This window comes from Sturnus vulgaris, chromosome 6 (assembly GCF_052056855.1).
Source record: "Sturnus vulgaris isolate bStuVul1 chromosome 6, bStuVul1.hap1, whole genome shotgun sequence".
Classification (NCBI taxonomy): Eukaryota; Metazoa; Chordata; class Aves; order Passeriformes; family Sturnidae; genus Sturnus; species Sturnus vulgaris.
The window spans coordinates 34,724,039-34,749,633 of NC_142248.1; the positions used below are offsets into that span (position 1 = coordinate 34,724,039).

Consider the following 25,595-nt stretch of genomic DNA (forward strand, 5'->3'; position numbering starts at 1 on the left):
AAGTGTTTTGTAAGGATTTTTCTATAGTGTGGGAAAAATACGTTGTTGTCCCCTCTCTTGGAGAGTATATAATCTCCTCAGGTACTTTTTTGTTTCTTAAACGTGTATTTCAGAAACTAGTTAGACCCTGACCAGATATTTAGAATGTTACCAGTTAACTCTAGAATTGGTATGCTACCAATAATATTGAAAAAGGGTCATCTGGTTTGACTAATAGAAATGTTCTTTAGTCCTGTCAGTAAGCATTCTAAAAATGGGTCTTCCCAAGAAAAGAGATGTTAAAAGAACTTATTTTGAAGGTCAGTACTTAAGATGAATAAGTACTTGAAACTGTGTGTTTTCTTCTGTCAATATAGTCAACAGTTTACTCTGATAATAAAAGATATTTTTGCTATTGTGTTGACTAACTACCACTTGTACTAGTTATTACTAGATTTTTTTTTCATTAAAGCTTAAGGCTCTTGGATCTTTATTAACTCTCACCTAGCTTTTCTAATTTTGTAATGTCTCTGAGGGAAATACTGAAATTCACACTTCTAGGATTTCTAGTAATATGCTTGTGGGGCAGAAGCTTGTTAAATGTATATGGACTTGCTGAAAGTTGTATTTTTATAATAAATATGGATTATTAAAATATGGACTACATCTTCTTTGCCCTCAGTTGAAATTGGAGACCCATTTTCTTGAATCAAGATCAAATATATTTTACACTTGTTTGTGTTGGGTGGTTGGTTGGTTTTGTACTAATCTAAACAAGATGAAATATACAGTTCCCCCATTAAAAGAGACTGATGACCTTCATAATGTGTCTGTGTTTTGTTTCTATACCTTTTGCATGATGAAAGCTTTAAGACATTTGGATGACTTTTATGTTGTTCCTTTGAGCTTAAGATTGAAAACATTTCAGGAAACACTGTTAAATTATATTACTTTTTGAAGTAAAAAATGGGCTTCAGATAAATTTCTGTTCAGGAGGTTGCTAATAAATTCCCTAGTACATTTTCTTTGTTTCTTTCAAAAGTAGAAAACATAGGAAGCATTTAATGTTATTTGAAATAATCTCCATTTTAGTGCAGTTTTTTTTGTATAGCAGCTTAAGCCATTTTACCAGGTATAGCAATAAAAGCTTCTCTTGCTCAACATTATATATCCAGGTTTTCTGTTTTGCACAAGATGTCTTTGCTCTAATTTTAATTTCTTAAGTGTGCAATGGTATTATGAAGCCTGCTTTAATTTAAATTACCCTGGATTTTCTCTGTTTTCCCTTATTAGGATACTTTTACAATTTTGGTTAGTAGCCTTTACAAAGTCAGTAATTATATGCAGTCATCTCTATGCAGTAAATGTGGTTCTCTTGGTCAGATCTCCATCTAAAAGATAGATACTTCGAAAAATTTTTTCCCCTCTTCACACTCTTCTTCTGTTTAAACTGTAGATGCCTTGGCATGTTCTGCTGAAATTCATGGCAGTGTGTAATGCTCTGCCAGATGAGAGAGCATCTGATCCTTGCTCTGAGACGAACTTTTCATCTCTGAAACCATAGCTTCAGTAATCCATCACTCTCAATGGCAATTAGTTGCTGACTATCTGTTGTTCATAAGCACTTTTGACTTGCTGTTTGTGTTTATTTTAAACCTCAGTGATGTTTGTCTAAGGAAATCTAGGGGGTACTGCATACCTGCATAGTAGGAGCAGATTAGAAATTAGGAAAAATTAGAAACCTGCTTTTAGTTACTTTTTAAAATATCTTTTTAAATGCCAGGAATTACTTAGAATTGGAGAATTGCAATATGTATTATCTACCCTTTGATTTCAATTTTTAGAAGGGGAAAGACAACAAAGAACATGTAGATATGGTGTTTTATAGGGAAGTGACAAGAATTTCGAATGGGTATGAATCTGAAGTGTTGTATGAGAAATAAAATCATAGCTTCAGAGCAAGAGAGCAGGGTTTTGAGAGAAATAGCGCTCATTTAATGAGCTCTAGCATATTCGTTCTGTGTAGTTAAAAGAGAGAATTCTGCAAAATAAGTAGAATATAAATACACCTATTAAGAAGGTGGTTTAAATTCTTGGCTTCATAGGAGTTTACTGAATTCAAGTATAATTCCCAGACAGCTAATAAGGAAAAAATTGAAATGAACATGTTCAAGTGCCCTCAGTTGGTGTTTTTGGTGTTGTTTTTTTGTTGTTATTGGTTTATTTTAATTTTTTTTTTTTTAGTGTTTTTTGGTTTTGGGTTTTTTTTGTGTGTGTGGTTTTTGTTTGTTTGTTTGGGTTTTTTTGTTTTTTTTTTTTGTTTTTTTTTTTTCCCCACTAGAAAGTAATATGACTCTAATTTAGGTATTTTTTAGAAATACTTGTGTTAATGATGCATTACAATTCCATACGATCTATATTAGGTTACTTTTATTAAAAGAATGCTGAAAGGAAGACAGTGAGAAAACATCCAAGTCCTCAAACAAACAAAATCCCAAACTGATATACTTCAGAATAATACTCAGAATCTAAAAGTCACCATTGAGAGGCAGAAGCTTAAGATAAGACCATTTCTTCTTTATAATGAAGTGATACTTGTGAATTACGCATGTGCTTTTTGATAAAATTATGAATGAGGCACTGATAAAAATTCTTGTCTTAGCAAAATTTAGCAGTGAGACCTCGGGCTCTTTAAGGGTATCTTAATTTTTAACATAAATTATTCAATTTTATTGAAAATTGTAGTAGGAAATTTGTAGAGAATAATTCCCTCTCAGCACTAACAGCTGGTAGGTGAGTGAGGAGAAATTGGATCCTTTTTTCTTTTTCAGCCAACACTACCTGAGCAAAAATAGTTAATCAACGCTTATTTTTTTCATAAATAAAGCTTAGGGTTTTTTTTTCTAGGTGCTTACCAGCTAGTTGAGGCTTTTAGACATAGCCAAATTACTTTTTTTTAATAGTTCAGAAGTTTGTTTCATAGGGATGGTTTTTATAAGTCGCTGGAAAATCGGTTTCTTCAGATATTTGCAGTTTTGAAATTTGTCTTTTTCAATTCAGACATGGTTAAAAATATCAAAAAGCTTAAACATTGTCGTGCCTAGTGAATTAAACATTCTGCAAGTTTGTGATGTGTGTGATGTAGGACTCTTACTGAAAGTGTAGTGCTCCTTAGAATAAACCAATATTAGTAATTAGTAACTTCTCATATAGAAGTAAAGGCCTCTTATTTTCTTTTTCTATAACATTTTCTTGTGAAGCAGTTAGTTAATACTGCCAAAATGCAAAATTAACAGGTTATTTTATCTCTGTATTGTTCAGAATAGGGAAGAAGCTTCTCCAGTTTTCTCCCTTGCATTTCTCTTGTTTCATTGGCATTCTCTGACTGAAATCAGAGGACTGTAGCAGGATTTTGGCTCTTGCCACCTAAAGATAAGCAAAGAAACATAGTTGCTAATTTGATCTGTTAATTTGGATTTGCTGTTGTGATTTGAAGGCCTGTGGCACCAGAGGACTCTGTACCATAGTTTTCCAGTGTCATTGAGCTTGCTTTCCTCTCCGTGAGCTATATACTAGAGACTAGTCTCTTGTGTTAATACTGTTCTTTAAATCATGCTGTGAAGGCGTGCCATATCTATAGAGTAGTGCAGCATTAGATGACTTGGGATGTTAAAGCCTTCCCAGCTAAGTTTCTGAAAAACCTGCCTGTAAGCATGTGAGATTGCCTCAGCACCCTCATTAGGAACTCAAGTTAAAAGTAATCTTTTCCTGTTCTGCTTCAGTTAGGTTTCTTTGTTTAAAGATACCATTCCTGTTTTGTATACTGTCTCTTTGAAATCTACTTACAATGGGTATACACTGAATATCCTAGAAAATAATTGAGAGTTTAAGAATTATCACCAGAGGAAACATTGCTTATGAAATGTCAGATAAGTGTATTCAGAGAATTCCAAAATGCAGACACAAAATTTTTAAGCCACATTTCATAGTGTTATTTTGGATTTTGAACAACTGTGTATGTGCTAACCACTCTTCTCACTATTCAGAAATAATGTTGCAACTAAGACAGCTGACATGTAAAGGTAGTTGTGAACAACTTTTCTCTTGATTTGTAGTCAGTTAAATCCCTGGTCTCATCAGGTACTAAAATATTTCAACTGGTGCTACATTCCTAACCTTTTATTAAGGTTACTGGTATTACAGTGGAATTGCAAATGGCCCTAAACTCCAAAATGTTTTGAATAGTTGTACACTTGGCACATAGCCCCTTTTTCTAATTAACGAAGCTTAATTTAATGTAAGGTATATATTTAAGCTAATAATCTGTATTTTACAATGTAGAGTTTACTGCAAAGTTTTAATGTTAAGGTTTGAATGTCTAGTTTTAGAAATACATATAGAATAGCATATTGTCTTTATCTCCAAAGGCATTATATTGTACTTCTAGCAAGTGCACCGACAGAAAAACAGCGACTAGAATGGTGAGTAATCCTTGAGATTTAAAAAAAAAACCAAAACACTCCCCCACCCCCCTCAAAGAACAAAAACGCCTTCCTTCCCCCCCACCATCAGCCTTGGACACAAGGGAGTATCTAGTGTATCAGGTGTCTTCTTAATGAATGAAAGTGGAGCTTCAGCGTTTTGAACTTAAATGGATAAAGATTGTAGAGTTATGGAAAAAAAAACAGTGTAGAGTTATGGAAAAAAAACCAGTAAAAATGAAAATCTGGAGAGTGAAGGCTGTTGCTTGAATTTTTCCTTAACAGCAGTCTCAGGTTTGCTTTACAAATGCCTTGTATAATTTTTTGAAATAAGCAGTGTGAGGAGATGTGTTTTCCATCACTTGAAATGCTATTTCTCCAAACAAAAATTCCCCTTTCCCATGTTTCTGTTATCTTTTATTAGTGAAATTTTAAGATTGGCAGGTATTGGGAATTTGTTCACCTCTAGAATTCATCATCTGAAGCCAGAAGAATATTGGATAAATATGTTGGTGGTTCTTTCGACTGCCTTTTACTTGATGTGTAATGTCTTGTATTTAATTTCATTTGTAAAATCAGGCTGCAGAGAGAGCTGCAGGGCATTCTTTAGCTTCCCTTGTCAGCTTTTGTAATGCCTTAACTGAAATTATTGATCTGAATTAATCTGACGTCCACTAATTCATTAGTAGTCTCAAGTATTAGTATAAGGAGAATGTTGAGGATTTTATCCTGATACATGATGTTAGATACTTCTATTATTTCCAGTTAATGAGATCTTGCTAATAAATGACATTTATACAGGGTGGGCTTGGTGGAATCAAAAATCCGTATTCTAGTTGGAAACCTGGAGAAGAACGAATTCATTACACTGGCTCATGTGAATCCACAGTCATTCCCAGCACCCAAGGAGAATCCTGACAAGTAAGCAAACCCATTTTCTTCATTCAGTAGGGAGAAGCTAATTTAACTGAAATACAATCTCATTAATAAATAAATGGACATTTTTATAGAATCTTAAAAGGATTAATTTTTAATGACAGCACCTAAAGGCAAACAAGCGATGCTCAGCTCTTCTTAAGTACTATTTGTGAAATTAGGTACTCTTTAATTCTGTGTAAGAATGTCTATAAATCAGAAAATAAGGTGAAATGTATTTTTGTTAATAATTTGATTAATTGCATAATTTCCTGCCAACCTGTGTAAGTTACTGCTACTTAGTTGATGCTGTTTTAATTGTGAGGAAGCACTGAGAATCTGGGAGAACATCAGGCACTGTAGAACAGAGCTCTTGAGTAACTAAGTTCATTTATTGTTATAAAATTTAGCAGTTGGGATGAATATCATTGAATCATAATGGCTGTGGTTAGAATTTGTCAGGTTGTGGAGACAGTGGAGAGAATACCAAGTGCTTCAGATTGCTGAGGATTCTAAATGTTTTTTGACTTTTTCCTCCCCCACTCAAAACAGCAATTGCAGGTGTGTGGGGGCTGAAAACTCTTTTAAGACTTTATTTCAAGATAGCATTGTAATTAATTTGTAAGGAATAGTATTTTTGTGTGAGGTGTGAGAATGGGAGAGATATTTGTCCTTACTGGGATATGTGAAAAGCCTTGTTAGCCTTGCACCAGGTATTTTCCACAGATTAACTGCTTCAAATACAGCTCTTTTTTTATGAGGTTATATAATTGTTACATGCATGTTCTGAGTAAAATTGGACAAAAGCAGGCAGTACCTCCTCAGCACTATTTTAGGGTATAGCCACAATTGCCTGCATAATCAGAGGCTCCAATTAGCTCTTATTTCAGAGGGCTTAATGAAGGCAACACTTCTAGTAAAGGTTGTCTTCCCAGTGTATGCAAAGGACGTTCTTTCACTGTCCCATATGAAGGGGAGCTTTCAAAGGGAGGGTTTTAACTGAAAACTGCAGTTTGTGATCAGTTACAGCTAGGAAAATTGAGCATTGAGGATGCACTTCAGTTGCAAAATGGAAGTTGCTAAATTCTGATTACTTTCCAGTGCCTTTGTAGTTGCTATGGCTGGTTGAGAGCTGGTTACTCTCATACTAGTAACTACAAGAGAGAATCTATACGGGAGCACAGTTGAATGGAGTAATCTGTTGATGATCTTAGTTCATTTGCTGCAGGTAAATGTGTAGTGTTTCATGATTTTTATATTGTGAATGAAAAAGGAATATTGTTAGTCTGCTTTGGCTGTTGCCTTTCCATGTCCAGTTTCCTGTTGCCACTGGAGCTGAAATGTACAACTGTTGTCTATTGAAACAAATAACTTATTAAGCTATTTAATTCTGACAGTATTACCTGACTGTTCTACATAAATTTTTCCAGGGAAGAATACCGTACAATGTGGGTGATTGGGTTGGTGTTTAAGAAAACTGAAAACTCTGAAAATTTAAGTGTTGATCTTACCTACGACATTCAGTCTTTTACAGACACAGGTGAGTTTTACTTTGTAGGTGTTCTGGTATTAATAAACTTGTTAAAGTTAGTGATTTTGCTCAAAATGTAGTCATTATTCATAATGCTCATAATAATAGTAGAATTGTACCTACACAGACGGTTTCAGCTGAGGAGTTAGGGATTTTATTTAATGAAACACATTTTCAATGAGTTTTAATGCTCCTAAACACTTAAGTCTAATCACTTTCAGTTTGTTCTCATTACAAGTGATAAAAATTATACACATATCTTGCAGATCTCACTAAAATGTGCTACATTATTTTGTAAATCTTTATTGAACAGATGAATTAGTTACCATATGCAAGCTAGCAAGCTTAACCTCAATTTTGAGTATAGTTGAAATATTTTTGTTACTTGGTGGAACTAAATTTATCAGTGGATTAACTGATGGATGTCTTTTACTCCATGATGTTTCATACCAGATAATTGATTCAGTAACCTTTACTTTCATATCCCACATTCAGTGGAAGAGAGCTTTTTGACTTTCTGATGTTTATCTTTTGAGTCACAAAAATATCTTAGTACACATATAGGAAAATTTGTAAGCAAAGAATTGGTAACAGCTGTGGAGTGTCAGGAATAGTAGCTTTCACAGATTTATCTAATAAATTTACAGGTTGTTATTTTTTTTAAACAAACAACTGTTGAGGCTCAAGTATTCTGTGTTTACAGATTTGAAGGAGTAGGTTCAAGTGTTACCTAATGCATACCTGAATTTCTAAGACTCAGTCTGAGGAAGCAAGGGAATTGAACACCTTGATGCCCATTCCACCTCACACCTTTGAATGCAATAAATATATAGGCATATTTGTAAATCATGCTAAGGTTGCAAAGTTGTTTGTTGTCATGTATAGCTGCAGAGGGGCATCTCCTTGAGAATTGAAATATTTATTGTAATTATTAATGATGAAGGAGAAGCTATAGGAACATCATTCTAATTTTTGAGAATTTAGAGAAGACAATGCCTTGGCTGCTTCTTTGAAGGAGTGAAGGAATTCAGAAGTTAGTTTCTCAGGTCTTTCATTTTTTATAAGCAGATATTTCAGTAGTATACTTGTCAGAAACTTTTCGTATGAAAAGACTAAAACTTGTACATACAATTTTTGATGTGGTTTATTTGCACTACATTCCTGAAGTTTGTCTGAATATATGCACTTATAAGTGGAGTAGCATTTCATCAAGATCCTTACAAACTGTGATGCAGAGTTTTTGATTTGGGAATATGCTTCCAGAAGTAACAATCTAGTAAAAAATTTCTGTTTGTGTGTTACAGGTTTTTTTTGTTATCTGAAATTATTGTGGGCCGATCTTCATTGTTTTTAATCATCCCTGTCTTTTGGAATAAATCCTAAGATTTTTTCAAAAGTAACTAACTATTTTCCAGGCTGAAATTAAAGAATAGCTTGCTTTTTAGTGGGAGCAAGGGGAGGAAGAGAGACATGAAAAGTGATCCAGGTTTTCCTTGTATGGAAACATTGATAAGACCTAATGTCAGGAATATGGAGTGCTTTAACCGTGTCTGGTTTCATTGAACATGCTTCTACTTTAGCTGTAACCTGTATAATTTTTTACAGAGAGGCTTTATAAGCTTTCTCAACACCACGAAGTAGTGTGGTACTTGCTTTAATATTCAGTATTCATTGAGCTTTTTGTGGTCCTCTCTCTTAACACCTTTTTAATTGCCTGTTCCCAGCTTATTCAGTGAGATTCCTTCATGTTTGTAGAGTAGACAGTGAATAAGAGAGATACCTCTTAAGTTTTTGTATTTAAGAGCTACAGAACCATTTTTTCTTCATATATCTGCCCCAGCTTTTGTTCAATGTTGTGGAGACAGTCAGTGTGAAAGAATTTCATTTTTACTTGGCTTTACTTGAACCCAGCATCCTGGGTTCCAGCACAGTTCTTGTACTATGTACATGTACTTGTACCATGGTGGCTTACCGGAAGCAAATGTTCTGAGGTGAAGAGAAATAACTTGTTACACTAGACAAAATTAAAAGAAACAAAAACTAATCAAACAAAACCTCCAAAATGACCGTACAAAATGTAAAAAAAACCAAACAAAGCCCAAAGCAACAAAAAAGCTTAACAAAACAGAAAAAATCCAAACATAAATTACTTTTGTATAAAAATGCAGTGGTGTGTGAGTTGCCAGAGTAGTTTTAATGCATTAGGGAGCACAAGAGCACTTAACTTCTGAATTAAAACCCATTTGTTTCAGGAGCTGCATAAATAAAATCACCTGCAGAGAAAATAATTTTATGTAAATGCTGTAATTCTTATGAGGAAATTTCATTTCTATCTTTAGTCCCTTTGAGATGAAAGGAAGAGTTTGCTTCAGAGCTCTTACAGTTAAAACTTATGAAAAATACAGAGAACTGTGTAGATGCAAGACATTTTTCCTGAAAAACAGGTCACCTGTTTCCAAACTAATGTTTGTGTTTGTACTATCAGTGCTGGCATGGTAGGTAGTTCCCTTTCTTCCTCCAGAGCAAGGAAACATTATTCTTGTTCTTGAGGGTAATAAGTGCTCTGAAATGCAAATTGTTTCTGTCTGGGCAAGTAAGTGGACTTTGCCGAATGCTTCAGTATGTCTTAATGTTACTCTAATTGTGTAGTTTATAGGCAAGCAATAAACAGCAAGATGTTTGAGATGGATATGAAGATTGCTGCAAGGCATGTGAAACGTAGACAGCTTCACCAACTGCTACCTAATCATGTGCTTCAGAAAAAGAAAAAGGTACACTTCACTGATATTTGAGAGCAATGAAAATGCCATTGCTCTCAAATTTTTGATCTTTTGGTTTACTAATTTAGGTTTACTTAGATTTTTAGGTTTACTAATCAAAGAACTATCACATTTTGAGATCTTAAATTTTATCTGCAAGTGATTTCATTTGAGTGTAGCAGTATTATTAGGTGTGCTAAATCTAATACATTTCTCAGAACATCAACAATGTGGATAGTAATTTGTCTGACTGGATAGTGTACCTGTGGCCATATATGAGAATGGTAGCATTAGTTTTTAATTAAGATGCTGCATTGGATTATTGTTTAGTTTTAGTGGAGTCAGGAAAAAGGGGTGGAACTTTGAATTGAACAATTCAGACTGTTTGAAAATCCCTGCTGCTTTGTATTAGCTTAATCTGAGAGCAATACAGGTTTGCTTGGATTTTTTGATAGCTAAACCACTGCTACATATTCTGTTTTAATTATAGCTGAACAGCATGCTTTATTTCTGTAGCTGTTTTATATTGAATGCTGCTTTAAGGACTAGGAAGTATTTATTGACAGCAAGTGTAGATCTATTTCAGAGAACAATGTAAATATACATCTGTTTAAGAAGTAGTACTATGTCAGAAAAGGGTTTTTCTTCTCCACGGACTAAGTTCAAATCCTCTTTACATTCTTTTTGTGTACTTCATTTTTTTTTTTTTTTATGTACATGAGTTACTTTAAAGTTAATGAAAATATTTCTTAAGTCCACAAGACCAAAGAAACTTGAAATAAAGCTGAAAATATTACATACAGTAACAGTTTGAGCAGTTTGTTTTTGAACATGATTGGTTCAGACAAATCTGTACCAGAGTTGTGAACGTGAAAATGTAAATGCTTGTAGTGAGAGGATAGTGGATTCTTTACATATAAAAGGATTTGAAAATTGTCCATTTTAGTTTGCATTTTGAAATAACTGGAATTTATGAATTTATGTTGATTTTTAAACCTTTGATTAGACTAACAGAATTTTCCTTTGCTGTGTGGCTTGCAGCACTCGACAGAAGGGATCAGGTTGACAGCTCTGAATGACAGCAGCCTAGACTTGTCCATGGACAGTGACAACAGCACGTCTGTGCCTTCACCTACCAGTGCTATGAAGACAAGTCCATTGAACAGTTCCGGAAGTTCTCAGGGGTAATGAAGACTTTCAGTCTTGTTGCTGCTCTCTCTTCCTGAATTCCTCATGTTAAACACGTGGCAAATATCACACACATGTGACACCACCGTTACCAAGGTGGGAATGTTCCAAATTGGATGGAGATTGTAAATGCTCTTATTTTCAGTTTGAGCACTAGAGCAAAATCTGGGGGATAAGGGAGCATGGCGCTGGACTTGAAATGAGGAATTACAAAGTAGGGTAAAAATGCTTAGAAGAACACAATGATAGAAAAATTCGGGCCCTGCAGTAGGAGGCTATGAGAAGTTGTGAGGGTGAGGAAGTATTTTGTGAGTTTAGGATCTAAGTGTGAGACAGTAGAGAGGTTTTTTTTCTGTCTGGGAAATCAGTAGTGCTACTGCTGTTACTGATTATACTTATGCAAATTAGGCTTAGGAACATAATTTCCCACTGTAGTTTCAAAGTTATATTAAAGTTTTCTTAATATTAATTTCTGTATTAAGTCTTTTTTTACCTTAACTCAAGATTAACTTAAGTTTTCCCCAATAAATGAGTGCACTCTCTTCTTTTAAGAGTCTCATATTTGTCTCTTTGATATACATAGAAGTTATCATCAATCTCCTACACTTAAGCAGTATTACACATATATTGTAGGATGTTGTGTAGGGTGAAATACCTGACTTAGTCTTTTTGACAAATGGTTTTAGTTAGTCTTCCTTGAGAAATGGTTAACAGTAATTGATACCATTATCTGTGATATTGAAATAAGTCTGTTACCTAGGATGTCACAGGTGAAGTGGAAATTGCCCTTGGCTGATTTTAGACACACAGTGCTTCCCAATTTCTTGAAGATGGAAAAAGGATCATTTTTGTGGTTAGTCACTTGAAGCCCCAGGCCTTTGTTTGAGATGATTTTAGGCTGAAATCATCATTGTAACTGTGTGTGTAAATTAAAAACAAACTTTTTGTTCTAAGTCCTTCCACACTGATCTTGTTTCATCCTTCAGTAAACAGTTGCTGTGTTTTCCTGTGCACATTATTTGGGTGGACACTGCCTTAATTTTTCCCTGTCTTTCAAGTACAGGTTTTTTCTGGTCTCAAAGCTGTCATTGAGTGATTTAAATTAAATATTTGAAATAGCTTCCATTGCTTGAGTTTGATAGTAGATTGCCAATGTTCACTTTTACCATTTTATTGACATAAGTTCTGCTCTGTAATGTAGGTAAAATTCCAGTTGTGATTACTGGTAACACATACGATGTGATGAAAGGCAGATCATGTAATACCATAGCTTTACTAGTGTCTTCATAGTATTTCATAATTTTTCTCTTTTTAGCAGAAGCAGTCCTGCGCCAGCTGTAACAGCAGCATCTGTGACCAACACACAGGCTTCTGAAGTCACTGTGCCACAAATAAATTCCAGTGAAAGCTCAGGGGGTAAGGAAAATGGCATAGCAAATTGTTTCTATTGAATTTTTGTTAATGTTTGTATGGCAGTTTTTCTTCCAGCTTGGGTCTTCTAGTCTTTACTTAACACATGCTGTAACGTGTTCTCCTTTGTACACATAGTTCAATAATGTCTTAAGGATTGAGAAAGTCACAGAGGAATATTTGCTGTGATGTTTATTTCTTTTATTCTTAGAGATCTCTATTTACCATTTACAATAGCAGTAGTGTTACCATGACCTAATGTAGGTCTGTAGTTTGGTTAGCTAAATGAGGAAAAACTATCTAAAGCTGGAAGAACAATTTTTATATTTATTTTTAATTCATTTTGTAGTTAAACTCAAGGTGGTTCTGTACTGTATGTAGTCTCTGCTCTCTTGTGATTCATGAGAATGCAAAAGACTCAGATGTAAGCAGAAACACACATTCCTTATATCTGTTCAGATATGTCCCACTGTATGTGCTGACTTTATCCTCCATTTCCTGCAAGGAAAAAGTACACTTTACTTAAAAAAATTTTAAAATCTGACTCTTTAGTCAAAAAACAAAAGCATCCTGTGAAAATACTCTTAGAATCAGCTACTCTTCTTTTTTGATGGAGCTTTAGCTGTGTACAAGAAGCAAGCCAGAAATAGATGGAAAAGGGGAGTGACTGGTTAGCCTTTCAAAATTAAATCTCTCATTTCACTCTTGATGTGTGGCATGATTTAGTCTTACTTCTCTCTTGATTTTTATCGTGTCACAGGTGCATCAATGTGAGTAAGTTTGTCCATGAGCACTAAATGGAGCTTAAATGGCGTGACTGGTTTTTGGATTTGGAAGCATATCAGAAGTTGTTCATTCTTATATTTTGGTTAATCAAAATGTTAATCACCTGATAGTTGTTAATGAAAAATTTCCTCAATGTATTTTTTCTCATCCTGGAGCATCTCCCTATGTGCGCTTATTGGTTTGAGGTAGGCAATTGATAGAGCTTTGTCATATGGAGCATTTTTCAGAAGGATGTATATAATATCAATTCTTTATTCGATGCTCTGTGGTGACTTTGTATATTTTTCACTGGGTAATCTAAGCCTGAGAAGTGAAACTTCATTTTTGAGTGAAAAAGGGAGTATCAGATTGCTCTTGGACTTGATTTAGTGCAGTCTTGGCAATGCATGTATATGGCTGAGTGCAGAAGCAGTAGAATTTCTTCAGGTCTCACAAATATTACAGCTGAATTATACAGAGCTCTGTCTGGGCTCATATAGCCTGCCTTAAGCAGGGTTAATTAGGTTAAGCAGAGTGTCATTGCCATGGCTACCCTGTATCTGGTACAGGAATTCTTTCTCAGAATCATGTGTAAAGGGCTTGAGGTGGATCTAAAAGATCATCTAACCTCAACCCCTCCTGTCATGGGCAGGGACACTTCCCACTAGACCAGTTTGTTCAAGGCCTTAACTCACCTGGCTTTGAACACTGTCAGGGTCAGAGCATCCAAAATCTCCCTGGACAACCTGTTACAGTGTCTCACTACCTCACACTAAAGAATTTCTTCCTAATACCTAACCCAGACTTCCCCTCTTTCAGTTTGTACCCATTGCTCTTTGTCCTATCACTACAATTTCTGACAAAGAACCCCTTTGGCTTCCCTGTAGGCCCCTTTCAGGTACTGGAAAGGTTGCTGTGAGTTCTCCATGCAACCTTCTGTTCTCCAGGCTGACCAGCCCAAATTTTCTTAGCCTGTCTTTGTAGGGGAGGTGCTCCAGTCCTCTTATCAACCTCATGGCCTCCTCTGGACTTGCTCCATCAGTTCCATGCCCTTCTTACATTGGGGACACCAGAACTGTACACAGCATTTCAGGTGGGGTCTCACAAGAGCAGAGTAGAGGGGCAAAATCCCCTCCTTCGACCTGCTGCCCACACTCCTTTGGCTGCAACCCAGGACACGTTTGGCTTTCTGGGCTGCGAGCACATTTGCCAGCTCATGTGGAGTTTTTCATCAAGCACCGCCCCCAAGTCTTTCTCCTCATGGCTGCTCTCAGTCACTTCTCTGCCCAGCTGTGAGTGTGCCTGGGATTGCCACAACCCAGCCACAGGACTTTGCACTCACTCTACTGAACTTCAAGAGGTTTGCATTGACCCGCCTGTCCAGCTCCCCCTGGATGGCATCCTGTCCCTGCAGTGTGTTGGCTGTGCCACACAGCCTGGTGTCATCAGTGAACTTGCTGAGGGTGCACTCAAGCTCAGGAATGAGCTTGAAACTAAACTGTGCAGTGTATGCACACTTGCTGTTCCAAACGTGATGCTTAGACCATTAACGATACACTTCCTTGATGCCTGCTTGATGTCAGGGGTTTTGATTAGAGATCAAAAAATACCAGTTATTGAACTGAAATGATTGTGTCAACTCTTCTTGTTGAAGATCTTTAAATTATTTGTCCATAGGTACTTCAAATGAAAGCATTCCTCAAACTGCCACACAACCAGCCATTTCTCCACCACCAAAGCCTACCATCTCTAGAATTGTTCCCTCAACGTATCTATTAAATCCATCACCAAGAAGTTCAGGAAATGTTGCAACAAAAATGCCTAGCCCTGTCGCAGCAGTGAAAAGGACATCTTCTCCCCATAAAGAAGAGTCTCCTAAGAAAATTAAAATTGAAGAGGTATTTGAGATTTTGAGATCATACCATAGCAATGTTCAAAACTTTGAATATTCATTTCACCCAGAGTGCTGATTCTCATATTCCAGGTTTCACATATTTCCTATTCTGATTGCATTGCTGCTTGATGTTTTCAGCTTGGCAAGGTGTTAGGATTTTTATGTTGTTGATACTGATCACATGACACACATGAACTGCATTAGCACAAATGCTTAGAATCTAAATTCTTATCTTAAAAGTAATTATTTTGGTAAGCCTATAATATGCTAAGTCTTACAACTAATTTTGTCCCTTTAAACACTTTAACCTTATTTTCTTGTTGATCTTTTAAAAATATAATTTTATGATTTGTGATAGTTTCTGTGTTTTCTTTTCAGCAGGATGAAATAAGTGACGATACTAGCTGTATAGATTTGAATGAACATGAAAAAATGGAAACTAAGGTATCTGTGCGTAGATTATATAATTTTATGTATATTAATTGGGAAAATTACTGTATTTCTCTCTAGGAATGACTGAGTGTGTCTAGATATAGACTCTCCAGTAAATATATCAAAATTTTCTTATTTTTTTAATGTTTTTGTCAGTATTGATGAATTGGAGCCCACTGCCTGCTGCCATGCTTAGTTAAGCCTGAATCCATAGTCACATAGGACTGTCATTTCTTTGCTGGCCATTCACATGGTATTACGCATGGTGCAAAATTAGTCACGGTATTTATATTTCCGTTTGTGACATTAGATCAAGGATCTGTCAATATGCCATGTTTTTTCTACATCCCAAACCTGATGTGTTAATTAGTGAAAGAACAATTGTCCTAGGTATTCTGTTTGGAGTTTTCTCAGCCCAACGTGCATCCTAAAGCCAGCCACCTTGTTCACTTTTTAGATAAAGAAATTTCAAATGATAGTAAGTAAATCTTTCTGGCAGTGAAATTATTGTGTGAAGTTACAGCATTCTGTAGGGGATTTTGGAGATGCAATGTACCTCTCCAGTATCTTGTAATTAACAGACAATTTTTCTACCTAGTGGTGAACAGAAAGGGTGACAGACTCGTTTTAGCCTTATGATAGCAGCTCTCCAGTTGGCATTTTGCAGTTTTTATGGGGCACATTCTATTGTCTCTGGAATACGCTGGAAATTATGCTTATGCTTAAAGTTAAATGTAAGTTCTTTGGTTTATAGTTCAAGGCCCTTAAGCAAGGAATTGTATCTTGTTAGGCAGTCACCTTGCAATGTCTCTGAATTTAAGACAGGTGAGGGCAGAAATAGATGTAAGCACTTAATCCTCACTTCAAAAATAGATCCACCGGATACAGATCGTTATAAAAGACAGAGGTAATCCTGTTAGTTTTTATTGGCAGTCTCCTCTAAGTCTTTGTCCTTAATATTTATGGAAGGAAATGGTGGAATTAAATTTCTTAAATTAGCATAAACATAGGTTTTCATCCATTGAAATGCATGGCTTCTTTTAGAATGTGTTTACTAAATTGTACACTTTGAACTAGCAGAACTGTTTTTATTAAAATGAGGACATGTCATTGTCCTGTTTTAGTCCTGTACTCTCACTGTTGTACCTAAAAAATCAGTCTCTTGACACTCACCTATTCATTCAGAAAGCTGATTCAACCCATTATAGCAGCAGGAAAATTTTCCTGGCAGAATCACAAAAGCTGTTGAATTTTCAAACAAATTCTGTAGCTTTTCACATGATCTTCCTTGATAATACACTTTTTGCTTTTAGTGAGTTGAATGATATGTAATGTTTTGTTATAGGATTCTGTATAAAAGGTGTTAATTGGTTTAACAACTGACAACTGATAAGTGATATATCTTGTGTTGATGTCAAATCCCTAATAAGTGAAACATTCTCCAGTGTGGTGATTCCTGCATCATAAAAGGAAGGGTGTCAATGCAGCAAGCGCTGATCTTTGCATTTTTCTTTTGCTGTATATGCACAATATAAAGCATTCTGGAGTTCTAGGTGTTCTATATAAGTAGCTCATTGGCAGTGGTCTAACTGTAGTGATGTTTTTGGTTTCTTTTCAGGAGCAAATTGAGACAGAAGTGAATGTTAATTCTCAAACAGAAACTCTTCAGACAACTTCTCTGCAAGCTCCTCAGGTACTGTTTTTAAAAGCAATACTTCCATGCAGTGTGTTTGTGTGCTAATCTGTAGTGAAATAATTGAAACTGAAATGAATCCAGATGTTAGAAATAAATGTATAATTTTAAATATAAATCCATTGTATGGAAAGCTACTTGTTACTGTCACAATTTTTGTGTTTTAGATGGTTATTGATCTTACTGAATGTGCATTGTAGCTAAACATGTATGGCTTGCCATACAAACTGACTGAAGCTGGATTCACTCTTCTGAATTGTGCCTTCAAAGTAAGGGGCTCAGTTGCTTTGCACATCAGAGAATAATCCTTTCTAACAAGGAAACAAATGCTTTAAATAGCTGCTGCTCAAAGATATTGAGGTAGAGGTTGAGGATGTCTGAAATGCAGCTTCAGATTTTAATATTTTGTATGAGAATCAAGTTGTAAGCTTGTCACTCCTTAGCCAGCTGGTGTTAGCAGTGTAAGGTCCTTTGGAAAACAGTAAGAATTCTGTACCATTCACTTAAATTTTTGTTTCTAGTATTGTAACAACTTTTAGAGAGCACATCTGTTTCTTACTAGCATTTTTAAACTTCTCTTAGTGTTCTAGATTAAAGTATCACTATCAAGCAGTTTATGCTCACTTGACTCATTAAAGTATGAGTAGTGAATGTGCTGGTTGAAAATGGAGATTGTTTCAATAGTAATAATGGTGTTTCTTACTGGACATTTTGAACTGTATGAGCAGTACTGAATAAAGATAGCAAAATTGTTTTGCAAAAACTGTAGACACTACATGGACTTCCTAAAATGCTTTGGGAAAGTTTTTAAGTAGTGCATTTAGTAAGTGCATCAATTTTACTTTGTCTTTTGTTATGAGGGATTATATAAAGCTTTGTAGCTCTTTTACAGCTTGTGTGGTTGTTACTTTTGCTAAAGTAATCTAGAAACTACAAAGGATGGTGAGCCTCCTTTGTCATTTTTCAGTGTTCTTCTTGGCTTTGTTTAACACACTGCCCATGTTGCAGAGAATAGAAACATGTCAAACTGCAGATCAGCACCAACCAGGTTACTCGGGGCAGGGGTGATGCAAGGTTCAGAGCTATTTTGCCGTGGATCCTTGCTACTTTGTGCTCTGCTACTGCACTGTTAACTTGATTAATTTTTAATAAAGCAGCAATTAACATCAGTCATTTTGACGCAGTTTTCTCCATGTATCAAATATACCTTATATCAATTTTGAACATCTACAACATAAAGCATTTTATGAGAAATGACATGAAATATAGCATAATAACTGGGTTATTGGGATGGCAAATAATGTGCCACAGTGGAAGTGAAAATACTTAAAAAAATAAACCCACCCCAACCTTAGTCATGTATGATACGTGATAAATTAATGAATCTCCCTGAATCTTGGGAGTATTTATTTTCTGTGTTTTTCTTGTTTGTTTTAGATACAGTTTTGCTGAATGGTATTTAAGTGAGAAAAAATTGTTCAGATTATTGTTGAGGTGGAATTCTTAATACATTTATACAGTACCTTTTTAGAGTTTGTTATACTTTTTTTTCATGTAAATTTGAACCAATATAAAAAATTGGATATTTGACTGTACAGTTTTTGAACAGTCTGGAATGTGAATGTATGAAGACACACACTTTGGATCAGGAACTGGTTGTCATCACTTGTCTGTAATGTCAGAGGCTTAACACTGAGTTGTTAAGAGCCATTTTTAAATACTAAACATGTAGATCAGATAGTAGATGTGACTGATCAAGCACCTGTATTATGTGCATGTTTTACTATAATACGGTTATTAGTAGGTCCAGCTTTATCTGCAACTCTTGCTAATTTCTTGCAGTTGTGAGAAAAGGAAAAGCACACAAAGATTCTAGCAGAAATTTTCCTTAGTAAAGACTGTATAGGCAAAGGAAATACCTGTTTCTCTTTGTAATCTGCAGTTATCTTCATATATTCCTAAATAGTCTTCGAAAGATCTTTGTTTTGAAAGTTAATGCCAATTACGACAATATTTTTCTTTTTATATTTTATGAAGTCAAAATATAATCCAACTTCTTTTCTTTTCAGAAAACACCCAGTACAGATCTTTCAGATATCCCTGCTCTTCCTGCAAATCCTATTCCTGTTATCAAGAATTCAATAAAATTGAGATTGAACCGGTAAAAACCACCTCAGGGGTCCATAAACAGTATCTGCCAACTCAACCTGTTGTCTTCTAATGCTAGAAAAAAAAGGAGAACGGAGGGTGCAAGACTAGAACATAATTGCAAATGGATTTAGGTATATGTTGTGCACTTCCCTTTCTGGACTAAAGTCGCCGCTTGATTGGAAGTCCAGGTTAGTATGTGAAGCCAGGAGTACAATTAATGTGTTAGCAACAGTTACATTAAATATTTCGAAGGATTACTGCCTTTAAAAACATGAACACTATTTGTAGCCATATTTGACATTGATTGAATTTGTTTGATGCATTGTTTCAAAATTGAGATAAAACTGGCATGAGAATCCCTTAAATGCACTTTTATGTACTTTTTTATTGGAGTATGACTAATTTTAGATCTTTAGCTGATAAAATTTCCTTTTATTGAAGAGTCTCTTCAATAGTAGTAATTTGCAAATTGGATGACATTCTATGATATACTATACATTGAAAACAAAGTGTATAGTATGTTTAGTTCAACTGCCATCAAGCAGCAGTAAGTCTTTAAAATGTTATGTCAATCTTGGGGTCATAAGATGTAAGTTGAGGAAGTAATTGAGAGGTTTTGGTATTGGTGGGACATGATTAAGATGTGGTCTGCTTTTATTTATAGGATTGTTTTAAGGTGCATACAAATCAGCAATCAAACAGCAAATTTTCTTTTGAGCTAATTGAACTCCTTAGTCCCTTTTTATCCCTTCATTTCTTGGGAAAAGCTTTTGCATTCAGTATTGGGTTTTTGGTTTTTTAAAATTATTTTTTCAGCTTGTATGCACCATATAGAACAGTAGTTATTTATACAAAATAAAAACAAGCCATTTACTCATTCGGGTTCCCCCCTGCCCCTTACCTAGTTGTAATACCTTGTGGCCTCTAGGCACAAATTCAAAATTTGTCCCATGACTAAAGTGTATAGGTAAATATTGTGTGCCTGTGAAATACACCACCTGTCTTGATGGCCTTTGAATCACTAAATATGATTTTTGTACACTCCATAAAGGTCCTGTATGCATTAAAAAGATTAAAATTTTAAATAAAGGCAAAAAGATTTTTCCCTAAGAATTTTAACCTTTTTTATTTTTAGATAGTTCATCACAAGCAGTTTTACATACTGAACAACACCAAATTTTTAAAAATCATATTTCTAGTAAGCACTTGACATCTAGTAAGCTCTCTTACTCCTATTTTTTGTTCTTGTAGTCCTATTAAAAAAGTAACAACTTTTTCTTTTGAAAGAACTGAAGCTCTCATGGCAAAGAACAACAGTATCTGAGGAACATGAGGGATACCAACAGTAATACCAGATGTAGATAACAAACTTATGTTACTATTACTTAAGTCTGAAATATGTGGGATGTCAAATCATACTTCCCATACTTTGATTAGCATGTTTTATGAACTCCCTTCTCCCATTGTGCTCCATCCTATTACACATGCATCTTTCATGTTACAAGTTAAATTACTTACACTCTTCCCCTTATCCTTCTAAATTAATTCTCCAAAGTCAGAGTGTAGCTTATCTTTTACTTAGGCTGTGCAGTAACTGAAGGGTTTTTTTTTTTTGCCATTTGTCTAAGATGTCTAGTATACAATATTTCTCTTTTCCTTGCCCTGTGCAGCCTGCAGTCGTCCACCCCCAAAGAAGGTTATATCTTAACAGTTGAAGTGTACAAGCTGTCTGTGTATTTTGTGTAGCTATGGAGTTTAGATCGAAATTGCCAGGCACAAATTTAGTCTTGTCATTTTGTTTACACATCGGAAAATCTTTTTCATTTTATTAAACGTTTCATGTAACTGCACCCAAGTTTTGCCAAGCTGGAAACTTGGAACCTTTCTGTATAGTGACTTTTTAATTCTAGTTTTCATAACCTGGAGATCAGACTGTTGCTTTCGCATGATGTACGTAGTGTCTCATGACTGGAGTTTGCTTTGTTTTATAGTATCTGTACTCCTTGTATTTTTCAAGAGCTATTTTGTAAACAGATGATGTATTTCTCCATTGAAAACACAATAAAAAACAGCACAATCCCATGGTTGTCTGATTTTTCTGAAGGTACTAAATTGGTTTTATTTTCTTAATTCTTACTTAGCTCTTAAATTTTCTGCTAAGGCAAAATGCGGTATTGCCTAAAGGAAATATAGTAGATAATGCTTATTTAGGGAGCATTCATTTATTTTTGCTATAGGAAATGGAAATAATACTCAGAAGGATGTTGGGTTCTAGCTGTTAAAGGGAAGGTTTGTGATTTGTGCAGTGTTTTGACAGGGGCAGAGTTGCCAAAAACACACAAAACATTTTATGGGTATCCATTCTACCTCTCCATCCTAAATTCTTAAAAGTTGGCAAAACTAGAAGAAACATGTGCCTAAACAATTTGGGTGTACACTATTTTCTGCAAAAGTTTGAACTTCCTTTTCTAAAAACGCTGGCTGTAAGAGTTTTGGCACCTCAGGCTTTTCTTGCTAGTGCCTTTTCCTTACGTCAGCAGATGGCACTATTTCTCTTCTTGTTAAGTAGTTTAAGCGTGTCTGAAATAAAAGTAAAAATTGCAAGTAGCTGTGCATCACTTGATTGATCTTTGTATCAGCATGAGCCCAATCCTCCAAATGCTTGATGTGAGTAACTTTAATAAGTAGTCTCCTTTTGACTAAAATTTCTTTAACTGCTAAAATCACTGATGATTATGGTCTTCATATTATAATTGCCCTGCCTAAAACAATAAACCTTTCTGTTGTATATATTTTTCACAGCATGCAGTTGCTTGTCTTACTTAAAACAGATTCATCATTTTTATATCCTGCCCACCACATCTCCTTTTCATCACAGCTGATGATATTTATGGCTTTAATTCATCTTTTATTTTCTCTGACCAATAAAAATCTGCTAGTAGATACACAGATTTCTGTTCAATGTTTTTCAGGCTACTGGCAATAGGTTTCAATAGCTTGTTTTTCTGAGTTGTCCATCATCAACCTCCTGAATTAAGTTCACTGACTCATAAAGATCTGCAAACAAGAAGCTGAAAATTACTGTTGTAGCTAAAATAATTAACATTAATAAGCCATGGTTTAACAGATGGCTTTAGACATACTGATTGGAATCAGACATTTGAGTTGATGAGTTCTAGCTAAAGTTGTGCTTCCTTGCTTCCTTGTAGGTAGTATGTGTGCATGCCACTTCTTATTAAATGCAATTCTTAGTGCATTCCTTAGTTTTGGTGGGGGTTTTTTCTTTGTTTTGGGTTTTGCTTAAACCACCATTTTTTTCAACTTGTAGCTACAAGTGTATGGTAACTGAGTAGTAATGAATATCAATTGTTAGTAAATGCACCTTAATGAGAGAATGAATTTTATCAACAAAAGATGAAGCAGTTCTTCAGCATCTAGAATAACCAAAAATAATTCAGCATCGCAAGAACACATGATATTGATTCTGAGCCAGAACCTATACCTAAGTGCACAAAAAACTACTGAGGAATCAAAATACGTTTATCCTCATAATAGATATTTGGAAGTTGTGTGCATTTCTACTAAAGGAATTTTGCATGTTGTAGTAATGCTGGCATCATTTATGTAAGTTTATGAACACTAGTCAAGTACTGTTGCTATGATTAATCTCTCTGCCATCATTGTGGCTCAACAATACTTACCAAATTTCATCACTTACTGTGCAGGTCTTGATGGTACAGTCAGAAATGTTGGAATGCACGTATATTAGATGAATACTTAGTAGGTCCTCTTTTTTTACAGATCCAGTGTTCATATTGGAAAAATGTCAGTAATACATACAGATTGATTACTATGATTATTAAACTAAAATCAGTTAAAGTGTCTGTTCAGTAGAAACAAACCATCTTGGTTTTGTTGGTGGAGGCAGATGCAGTTTGATGCATTACAAAGTTGAATAATTTGAAATATCTACAAACATCAGCTGATACTGTCAGCAAAAGAATGCACACTTCCGAGGACATGTTTTATGAAAAAGATAATATGGTGAACCACTGCTGGATATTCATCTGTGTTTTAGATATTTAAAGTAAGGATTTTTAAAAATAAAGTTTAGGTTTATTTTTATTGTTCTAACTAAATTCTGGAATGCTGTCTTTAGGTAACTCTTTTGTGCCTTCCACACTTAATTATGAATTGTATTAATGAATTAACCAAATCCCAGGTCTTATCAGCAAGTCTGGATAACTTAATTGCCTCAGCATTTTTATGATCTCTATTCCAGTCCAATGTTTAAAATAAACGAAGAATGACAAATGTCCTACACACTGTATTAAAGTCAAATTTAAGGGTATAGTAATGGTTCGAGAAAAATATTTTAAGGTATATGTAAATATTATTAAACTTTGGTTTTGTAACAAGTTGCTGTCTCTAAATAAGAGCTAGAATCCATGGAAGTAATAGGAGAGGATAAAGAGAAAAATTATTGTTGATGTAAGGTGATAAAAGCCCCAGCTTATTAGGTAAGGAAAGCATTTATTTATTTAAGAAACTAGCTAGTGCATTTAAACTGCCCCATGATGACTGTGGCCCAGCCAGATACTGGACAGCTTACAAGTGCAAATGCCCTTTTTGCTCTCCTATCTAAGATCTAGCATTCCTGTTTTCTGTTTGTAGAAGTCAGTTGCCTGAATAAGGTTAATTAAGTAAATTTTCTCATGCCTAAAGTTTACATTTTAGAGGTTATTTCTGTGGCACTTGCTTCAGTTAGGGTAAAACATGGACCTAAAGCAGATAGAATTATTAAAGTTGAATGGAATGTTGGGTCAAGTACCCTTTACTGATGGGGCACTTGAAATGGCATAAAGATAAAACTGAAGGCAAGGTGGGCAATCCTTGATGTTTGAGAAGAAACTTCGCTGTCTCCCCATCTCTCCCCAAGTGGAAATTGGATTCTAAGTAAGCATGATAAATATGATACTTCTTGAAAGAGCATGGAAGAGTTGTGCTACGTCTTCTGCTCTGGCATTCCCCGCCGCGTGCCCTGAGCGCTGTCTCGTGCCGTGTGCTTCCAGAAATCTGGCATGCGCGCTGTCCTTGTTTGCGTTCTCAGTCTGCACGGAGCTGTTAATAAAGAGATTGATGATAAAGTTGTCGAAAAGAGACAGTTGGACAGGACTGCTCGCCATGAGTGACAGAGGGCACGCTCTGCCTTCACAGCCGACAGCGCTGCCCCCAGCAGAGAGCCGGCCATGCCTGGACGCTGTGCCAAAGCCTGTTCAGCGCGTGGGGAGAGGAGCTGCAGCTTGTACCAGCGATTTCAATTACATTTTGAGCTTGTGCTCTTAAAGTGAGATTTCTCTTATTTAGCATCAGCACACAATTTTTAAAAAACTTGATGTCCTCTTGAGAATAAACACAGTTACAGCAGTGATATAAAGGCTGACATTTTTGAGGATAATCTAAACCTTTTAAAATACTTCATTGTGATCTGGTTCAATTAAGTGAAATACAGATTCTTAAAATTGACATTTTTTTGCTTTTATGGGGAATAAATGAATTATACATGTACTCAGCCTAGATATTAGCTTCCACAGGAATCTCCTGCCAAGATATCATAAACTTGATTCAACTCAGTCACATGGTTGAATTAAGAGAAGCCCAGGATGATGGATGGAAGCATTCTTTTTCTCAGCCACAGTTTATCATCTGTAAGTTTTATCCCTTACAATGTAAAAAACAGTGAGACTGATAAAACGTTTGATAGTTCAGGCCATCTGCTCACACAGTTTATTAGAGTTATTAGTGATTGTTCCTACTGTTTCTTACCATCACACAAAACAGTGTGTGGATTTTCTGTTCACTGATTACTAAGTGCAGTATCTCAACTCGGAGAATTTCTTTTTCTTGTAGCATCTAGTCATTGTAGGTAGTGAGATAACAAGATCCTCCCAAACAGTCAAGAAAAATGCCTTAAAAAGCAGTTTCAGTGTTCTGCTTTTCAATGTATTTATGGGAGGAAGATCAATCTTTTTGTTCTGATTGCAGTTTAAGAGGTGGTAGATAATCTTCTGTGGACAAATTGTACAAATCTACTAGTACAGACTTTTCCCACGGTATTTCCCACAGGACATATTTTTTTTTATTAGTTTGCTAATTAATAAATTCATTCTTTATGTATTCTTTCTCAACAAAATGCTAAGAGCTGCTTCTGTTCAATGAGCCTTTGACTTCGATAGGGATGAAACCGTATTTATAGTAATTGCTGTGAATAAAAAGTGTTCAATTAATTTAGTAGAATTTTTCTGGTAGCTGCTGTAGGTGCAAGGCTTTTCTCCCACTTTTAAAATTTTTCATCTTGACTTAGGCTACTTTAAGAAAAGGGCAAATTTTTTTCCAT

At 35.3% G+C, this 25,595-nt stretch overlaps 1 protein-coding gene across 4 annotated transcripts in view; it reads left to right on the plus strand.

The window, feature by feature from the left end:
* The window catches only part of PAPOLA (poly(A) polymerase alpha), a 43,898-nt gene extending 22,618 nt beyond the window's left edge, over positions 1-21,280 (plus strand). The window contains exons 13-22 of one of the 4 annotated variants that reach the window (XM_014884483.2): positions 4,407-4,460; positions 5,262-5,381; positions 6,806-6,915; positions 9,556-9,677; positions 10,707-10,849; positions 12,169-12,269; positions 14,706-14,926; positions 15,301-15,366; positions 16,973-17,047; positions 19,117-21,280. In XM_014884483.2, coding sequence (XP_014739969.1) covers positions 4,407-4,460; positions 5,262-5,381; positions 6,806-6,915; positions 9,556-9,677; positions 10,707-10,849; positions 12,169-12,269; positions 14,706-14,926; positions 15,301-15,366; positions 16,973-17,047; positions 19,117-19,212 — 1,108 coding nt within the window. In that variant the 3' untranslated portion in view covers positions 19,213-21,280. The remainder of the gene's footprint in view (positions 1-4,406; positions 4,461-5,261; positions 5,382-6,805; positions 6,916-9,555; positions 9,678-10,706; positions 10,850-12,168; positions 12,270-14,705; positions 14,927-15,300; positions 15,367-16,972; positions 17,048-19,116) is intronic. The other 3 variants (XM_014884486.2, XM_014884484.2, XM_014884487.2) reach the window with 3 other exon arrangements.
* Positions 21,281-25,595: the final 4,315 nt, after the last annotated feature.